Here is an 8,370-nt window from a genome sequence, read left to right as displayed (position 1 = left end):
TGTTTAAGAAAAAAACCTTGCTAATTAAGCACCTTGCCTTTTTTTTTTTTTTTTTAAAGAAGCAAGCCAGCATGGACATTTTAAGATCCTTTTGGATTTGCCTTTTCTTTCTCAGGCTACAGACGAGCTACAAAGGCAGCTTTACAGAGGAAAGAGGCAAAGACCTCTTAATACTATTGAAATGGTAGAATTAAAAGCAGTTCGGAAACACTAGTTAATATTTTACTGGGGAGCAGTGCCAGAGATATGGGGGTGGGGGGGTTGCCAAGGGTAGGGCTGGGTGTGAAAGAGCTGTTCCATCTGCCTTTGGGGATCCAAAGAAGCCATTCTCTGTGGAAATAAATTTAAGCAAGAATCTTTATAAAGCTCATGGGATTTGTCTGCCCACCAAGGGCCCAGTTCCCCAAGAACATCCCTCCAGGGATGACTGTGACAGGAAGGGCAAAGCAGTGGGTGTAGGCCTGCCTAATAATGGGGGTTCTTGTTCCCTGGCTGAGTTTGACATCTTTCTTTTTCCCTCTGGATTTAAATGGCTTCTCAGCCTGAGAGGCACTGCCTGTGCCCTGGATTCAGAAGGTACACGCCTCCTTGGGAAGCCAAGGCGAGAGACAGCAGCTCACTCTCTCTCTCTCTCTCTTTCTGCATCTGCCGGGAGAGCTGCCGCTGGTATTTTTCCACAGGCCTTTTCTGCGATCTCAGGGCCTAGTTTTTCCCAGCCAGGCCCAGAGTCCGAGAGAGGGTTAATAGGCAGGAAGCTGAAGCCATCGCAGACTAATACGGAAGTCAGATTTTTGTTTAACTGACAGGTTTAGCAGGCCTCAGCGGTGGGGGAGGGGGCCGGGAGGGGAAGGGAAGTTTGTAGATCTAGGCATGTGGCCTGCTAGGAGCGCATTTGGCTTTTCTTAGGGTAAGGACGGAGGGGAGGGGGGGCCCTGGCATCCTGGCAGGGAGGCAGGAACCCTTTTTGGTTTTCCTTTGAGTTCTGGCTGAGGGGGGGAGGCGGTGAGAGGTTAGATTCTGGGCCGGGGCAAATGGCCCTCCGGCCTGCTTCATCCTGGAGGCATTTTGACAATGACTCTGCAAACTTGACCACTCGGTTCCCCTCCTCCCCTTGCAGCCTGAGTCCTCTGCCCTCTGAGAAGCCCGGGCTGCTCTGGAGCGATCTGGGGGGAGGGGGAGCTCCCTTGGCCTGTCTGTTTTGCCTCAGAGGCCTGCCTCCAACCTCTTTCTCTTGCCCCCTGGGCTGTTTTCCTGGCCCTCCACTCCCCACCTCCTCAGCTTCACTTCCTCCCTGGGGGTGGGGGAGAACATTCTGCTGGATGGTTCTAGAAAAGGGCCAGCCTTCCTCCCAGCAGAGAGCCGCTTCCGTGGGGGCAGAGGAGGGTGAGCCTTTCCAGCTCACCCCCAAAACTCTCTTGCCTGTGGCCTCCGGGCCTCAGGCTTTGCTGGAGCAGGTCAGGCTGGCTGCACGGGTTTGGCCGTGCCGGGAAATCTAGGCAGGGTGTGGGAGAAGGGCGTCTGGGGGCCCCTTTCCTAAGTTTTTCTTGCTGCAAAAGGCCTAGCTTAGCCTGTCTTTTTCTATGCACAGGATGGCTCTTGCTCACCAGAGCCTCACAAAGATAATCGCTCAGGAAGTGTTTCAGCCAATCCGGGGCCGCCTTACACTCCGATTTGCCGGGGCAGCCAATCGGGGATGAGCTCTTATTAGGCGGCCAGATCATCCAGCCGAAGTGCCAAACCCTTTTTCTGTGAGAACTAGGAGCCTGTCCTCCATGTTTTATAAGTATTGACATTACACAGTGTTAACAATGCATCCACAGAGGTAAGCTCGACTTTTTAACCATCTTTTCTCCCCCTCCCTCTGAGACATCCGAATTGTGGGCGAGCAGTGTGATTTCTCTGTGGCTGGCCGTGCCACACTCACCCCCACAGCACTTAGGTTAACTTGGAACTGTTTAGAGAGAATTTTTTTTTTGCTTTCTTGGGTCACATGGCTAAGTAGCCATTAGCCAGAGCTTGATTTTGCAAACTGGCAAGGGCCTGGCACACCTTTTCTTCCACCAGGACATGGTGTTTCTAGAAGAGTGTGAAGCCAGATCCTGGTATTGCCAAAAAAGAAGGTTTTTTTCCCCCCCTCCCTCCTCTCTTTCTCTCTCTCTCTCTCTCTCTCTCCCTCTCTCTGAGCAGTCGTCCCCCCCAACCCCCGCACTATTGTCTTCTCATGCCTGCTGGGGGAAGAATATGGAAGGTAAGCAAGCAGGCTCCTCTCCAAGGAGAGCTCATAGCAGCCAGCTAAGCAGGCAAGTTTACCTCTCCAAAGAGGTGCTGGGAAGGCTGGACTCAGCTCTGACCAGAGAGGACGTGTGTTTGAAAAAGAACCAGGCCCTCAGCAGAGCAGTGCTTAGCAGAGATCCCAGGTCCTGGGGCCTAGGTGGGTGGTGGTGTCTCCCCATGGTCTTTTCCTACAGGGCTTCTTCACTTGAAACTACATTGTTCAGCCTTTTTTTTTCCTGACTTCTGTTGATACAGAGTGTTCTGCAAGCCAGCCTACAGCCAGCAAATGTTTCTGAAAGTGTTTTCGAGGCTTTGGAGGAAGTTTTTGGAGGAGGGATGGTGATGGGGGGCGGGGGGAGTGTAGGAGGTGGTGGTGGTGGGTGGGGGAGAGGTGATGGACAAGATCCTGCAATAAATCTGAGGACTCTTTTTTGAATCCCTTAGTTTTCTACTCTTGCATGGTTTTCAATGAACTCATGTATCTTTTCTCCTTGTTTTCATTTTCCTTTCCCTCTTTTACATTGTATCCTCCTCTGTCCTCCTGTGTGATAGAGTGCAGAGGAAATAAAATCACGTCTGTGGCTCATGACAGCATTCCATATTCAGTGGTTGGGTTGTGTTGTTGTTGTTGTTGTGTGTGTGTTTTTAATAATCCCATGTAACTGTTTAAAAAAATTTCCTTTTTGATCAAGTCCCAAATCTGCCAGCCTGTTCTCTCTTCTTAACTGGGAAAAATGAGACGGTTGCTTGAACATTTGTTGGGTAAGTAAAGCAATCCATTTCCTCTGTGACCATGTATAAAGAGTTTGGCGAACATTTGGGGTCGGTTTGTAACAGGGGGTCTTTGGCTCCAGCCGTTGGGGGCTTTTTATGAGCAGGAACTCAAGAAGGGCTTTTTAATAGGGTCTTGATTTTAGGTAATTGTTTGAATCCACTGTTTTTGCTGATAACCTGCGGCTAGGATTGAAGAGTGTACTTCCTGTTTGCCCTCAGACAGGGAAGCAATGTTCAGCTCATTGTGACTTGACTGGAGACCTTGAATTGGGTTTGTTTGGATATATTAGGTAGAAAACTCTGGGTAGGTGAGCTACTTGTGAAATGTAAGGACAGTGCTGTTCTTAGAGTCACAGAGCCTTAAGCATGGGTGGCGGGGGCGGGGAGGGCCGGAGCTGTGGGTGGTGGTATGTGTAGGGGGTGGTGGTGTCAGTGCTTCTGTTTTAGGATATTTCCATGTCTGTAAAATCCCACCCACCACCAAACTTGGTCTGATTCAGGGCTCAGTACACACCAGACCCAGCCCTTTACCAAGCCTGACTCACACCTCTGAATGCACGCTGGCCTTGGCTTCTGATTTGTTTCTCACTTTTTACATCCCCCCCCCCCCTTAATGCTGTAGCTTGAACTTCAGAGTGAAAAAAGTAGACTCTTGTTTAGCATTTGCTTCAGAATTTCCCTAGAAGTTCTCCACAGCAGTTTCCAGCCTGGAGACCAGTCCAGTGTCACTGTAAATGCTGGAAATATATTCAGTTGCTGTGTTATGCCAACTTTATGGAGTCAATAATCTTTCTTCTTTTAAAGTGGTGTCCAGCAAGCTACCTTTTAGTGCCAATGGGAAAAAGGCTCATTTAAAAATGAGAAATGTAACGCAGTCTAAGTTGAGAAAAGTCTGTCTAAGACAGGCCAGCTTCTTGGAGTAAAAGTACAGGGCAGTTAATGATGTTACAGACTTAAAGCTGAACTGCTTCTGCATGTCTGCCCCACACAAGAAAGTTCAGACACTTAGCTGTTTGCTTTGTTCTTATCTTCTGGCTGTAAATGGAAATTACATATTGAGGTTCTTGTGGCCTCCTCAGAAGCAATATCTAATCACAAGACTCCTGGTTTGGTGCCTTCAGTGTTTGCATAATGGTGTATTTGTTGGGCTGGAAGGGAACCTAAGGGCAAGGCATTTGTCCTCCAAAAGCTTGCCTTAAAATGGCTCCCACAGGTTTGCAAAGCCAAGCTCTGTTTTCAGATGTGCGGCCCCAGCAAGTTCCCAGCCCTGGACCAAGCCAGCCCCTTGCCTCTGGTACTGTGGCCACCACCAAACATGAGTCTGTAAAAAGTTAATGGTGTTCAAAGTCGCATGATTTTCCAGTTTCACTAAAGGGGGATAAAGTAAATGTCTGCATTGCAGCAGGACGAGGTAGGGACAGCATTGCTGGCTCACAGTGCAGCCCAATGGGGTTCCTCTCTCCAGCTTTTGAACCAATAGACTTGGAGGAAAGGTTACAGATTGACAATTGCAGTGGCCGGCCTGAGAGCAGGCCTTCTGGAAATTTCTCCCATCTTTGTTCCTTTTAGGAAAAGCAGGTCTGCAGAGCTGAAGAGTCTCCTCCATTCCATGCCTGGGGCACCCCCCCATTTCCTTTTTACATCAAGGTAGACTGTTCTCTCTGCCACGTTTGTAAATTGCAGAGGGAGGAACAGAATGTTGGGCTGTTTTCCTTTTCCTTCTGCCTCCTCAGTCCCCAAAGAGGATGCGCAGCTGCAAGGAACAAACACAGACACACTGGAGCTTTTGATTCCCCTCATTTTTTTTTTTTTTTTCTTCCCTTCAAGACCCTCCAGGATGGATTCACTTTCTGCTTTGGGAAATTAAGTGGCATTCGTGTGGGGGAGGGGGAGGAACAGCCTTTATTAGCTCCAGAAAATGGTCAGTGTTCCGTCTGTAACTAGGAATTAATTATATATAATCACTCAGTAAACTTTCTACAGAGTTTTTCTAATTGCTGCGCATGAACATGGTTAGCCTGTTGGAGCTGAGTCCAGTTACTTTTATAATTAACAGCTCAAAGATTTGAGTCAGAAAGAAAGAAACAACGAGGCCTCTTGGATTATAAATTAGGGATGAAAACAATAGCCTTTCTTTCTCTTTCTATCTTTCTTTCTTATTAACCCTTTTCTTTTAAACAAAACATTCTCCCTTTTCTTTTCCTGGGAAAACAGTGGAGAAATGGCTTCAGGTCTTAAATAGGAGTGGTGAGGGGGAATGAGTCACTCTTTAAAAAGTGGGGTGACAGCAGCCCAGAAAACCCTGAAAGCAAAGGTAGGTTTTTTTCTCCAAAATCCAACCACTTCAAACGTGTGATCTCTTTGTTTCTTCTGCCTCCTTTCCCCCTTCCCTCTCCTGTGGAAGAGGCCACAAACATTTGTCAGCTGGGGAGCCCTAGATCTGGCTGTGCCTCTGGTTTGACCCTGAAAAGAAAGACACAGGCAGAAGTGGTCCCCCCCCCCCACCCCAGCAGAGAGTGAGGAAGGGAATCTGTGTGGAAGCCCTCCCCTGGCTGGCTCTTCCAGGCACAAACGGGGGAGGATTCACCCTGGGCTTTAGGTTGCTGAGGCTAGAGCGGCCCTTCCCCCTTCTCCCCAGCCCGCTGACGGATAAACAAGTAGGCAGGAGCCATTTCAGCGCTGCAGCTCGCCTGGCTGCCAGGCTGTCCCTGCTCATCAAGATTACCTACCTACCGGCCAGGAGCCAGCCGCCCGGCCTCACCCTGGCACAGCCTCGGGCCGTCTGCCCTCCTTTCTCTCCTGAAGCTACAAAACAGTCACCTTGAAACTCCCCACTCGCAGCACCAGAAGAGTTCTGAGGCCATGCTCAGACCTGTACCAGTAAATTACATGATCCACCGTGAGCCTCTTAGTTCGGCCTGTGAAAGCGGGTCTGGCCAAACCCATTGTTAATTTTGAGGGCTCTGTTGGGGGTGGACAAAAGTCTAATTTGTGAGTATCCCGCGCCTTGGCTCAGGGACTGTTTTCCTGTTGTTTCTCCTCTGCAGACGCGGATTGTCTTTCCTTGATGTTAACTGTCTTAGGACTGGCTGGGTGTTTGGTGGCCGTTTTCAGACTTAATAAACAGCCTTTTTATTTCACTGTGGCCTCCGACTGGGGTGCAGCCCTGCAGTCTGGCTTTTCAGATGCCTGCTGCCCTGGGAGCACTTTGCATTCTACCTGGCTCCTGTGCGGTAGGGATGCAGAGCTGGCTTCTGGTCCCCCAAGAAGGGGGAGTGGGTTTTCTCCCCCTCCCCAGCCTGCTCCTTTTGAACATTTTTGTTGTTTGCGCAGACACCTGTCTGTCTGCAGTTTGTGCCACAGGGCTGCCTCTTGCTAACCTCCCACCCACCTCATTCGAGGGCCACGGGGCCTCATTTTAGAGCCTCACGTTGAAGGCTCAGGAGCTAAAAGGGAAGGGTTTTCCTTAGGAACCTGTGACTTCACAAACTCCCCCTGTCATCGCAGATTTTTTTTTTTTTTAAGCTTCTAAACGTTGGGTTGTTGGTGTCCTTTGGTTGAGCTTTGCCTAGTTTTGATATTTAGGAAGGTGGCTTTGAAACTAGAAGGCAGCTTAAGCAAGAGCTACAGCTATTGAACAAACTGCTACCATTTTAGCTTCAACACAGGAATGAGGCAGTGTTGCCAGACGCCATTTTAAGAATCCTGCATAAATAGCTTAGCTACCGATGACTCTGCCTGTTTTAGGTGAGTGCTTATATAAAGCTGCTAACCATTCCCTCCCCTCCCCCCAATTTTTTTAAAGAAATTAATTGCAGATTTAGGGAAGCATGGCTTTTGATTCTGATGTTCACTGTTTTGTGATCTGGAAGAGGAAGATGTTGTGTCTTGGGGATTAACTATTTCTTACAGCCTGGACCAGTTTTGGTATTTTGAATGAAAGTAAAAAGCTGAAGGAAAAGTCCTGTCGAATGATGCATGATTCTTGAGTTGCTGTGTGATGATCCTCAGCTGTAGAACCAGAGTCTCGTGCATGCTGGTTATATGTTCTAGACGGGTTAGGTATTCTTGGTTAAGAGTCAAATAGTAGGGGCACTTGGGGAAAAGAAATATCTGGGCATTGTGTTTCCAGGCGTTTTGCTGTCCAAACTAGAGCTCTTCTCTTTTCTCTTCTCTCTGTCCTGGAAGTGTTGAGGGGATGGGATTCCTGGGAATTACGGACCTGCCTTGAGTCTTCAGAATTAATAATCAGAAGGCTTAAAACATCCTGGAGGTGCAGTTCATCTGCAACTTTTAATTGCTCTTTTCCAGTGCATGCAGGTTAAGAAGTAAGCAGAGGTTTTCCTTGCTCAGGCATTGGGGGAGAAACCTTTTTATTCTTCCTGGGACGGGACGGGATGGTCTTGGTTGTATTTGCAGGCGCTTGTTATTTCTTCTTTACCTGAAATCTATCAGTTTGCGAGATCCAGGGGCAAGTGACTTAGGGGAAACGTGAGTTCAAGAGGTGGTGGTGGTGGGAACATAAAGTATATACAGCTAGTTGATGGTGTATTTTCCAGTTGGGGTGGGGGGGTAGAGGTGGTTGATTTTTTTCAGCTAATTTTACCCTTCCCTTTAGCTGGCCCCCAGCCTTCCCAGCGACCTAAAAAAAAAAAAGTAATGTCAGTTTGAAACAAGGGCTGCTTGTTCCATTGTTTTTGATTTAAATAATCGGGGTTGCTGGAAGCTAGCAGATACGGAGGGAAAGATGCTGTGTATTTTCTAAGACTTTAATGTGTTAATGATAAGAGTTCAAAGTCTTTTCTCCAGATGCAGCTGCTTTTTCTTTTTAGCAATTATTATTTGACTGTTTTTTTTTTCTCCTCCAAATGACTGAACAGTTCTTAACCTAAATTGACCAAGCTCTGTGGGGGCATTCAGACAGGTACAAATCTTTTCTCACCACCACTTTTGATGTAATATTCATAGTTTTTCCCCTAATAACATACTAGTACTTAACACTAAACCAGAAAGGAAAAAAAACCATGAGATCAGTGGTGTAGAAAAAAGGAAGTCCCTTTAGATGTGGCTGTTCAAAATGACTAATTTTGCATTCTGGTCTTTGCTTTTGTAAATGAAGTTTTTTTTTTCCCTTTAAATGCATAGACTTTGCAATTTCCTTTAGTCAAATACAAGTTATTGTGTGTGTGTGTGTGTGTGTGTGTGAGAGAGAGAGAGAGAGAGAGTGAGCGCGCGTGTGTGCATTGGTTCCCTTTGAAAGGATGGCTTGCTGATCTGTGAAAAAGATGGTTTTCTGAAATTGTTGTGCTTCAAATCCTTGGC

The 8,370-nt window shown here is 47.6% G+C and overlaps 1 protein-coding gene across 15 annotated transcripts in view; it reads left to right on the top strand.

Moving 5' to 3' along the window:
• The first annotated feature begins 668 nt into the window (after window positions 1–668).
• ZMYND8 (zinc finger MYND-type containing 8) overlaps window positions 669–8,370 on the top strand; it is a 108,066-nt gene continuing 100,364 nt past the window's right edge. For 3 of the 15 annotated variants that reach the window (XM_032461313.1, XM_032461309.1, XM_032461303.1), the window contains exons 1-2: window positions 676–907; window positions 1,589–1,822. Coding sequence is in view for 11 of the 15 variants with exons in the window: in XM_032461309.1 (XP_032317200.1) it covers window positions 1,809–1,822 (14 nt within the window). In the remaining 4 variants the exon portion in view is untranslated. The other 12 variants (XM_006187663.3, XM_006187659.3, XM_006187669.3 and 9 more) reach the window with 9 other exon arrangements.

This window comes from Camelus ferus, chromosome 19, assembly GCF_009834535.1.
Source record: "Camelus ferus isolate YT-003-E chromosome 19, BCGSAC_Cfer_1.0, whole genome shotgun sequence".
Classification (NCBI taxonomy): Eukaryota; Metazoa; Chordata; class Mammalia; order Artiodactyla; family Camelidae; genus Camelus; species Camelus ferus.
Note: the sequence above shows the minus strand (reverse complement) of the source record. Positions and strands in the feature narration are given on the sequence as shown.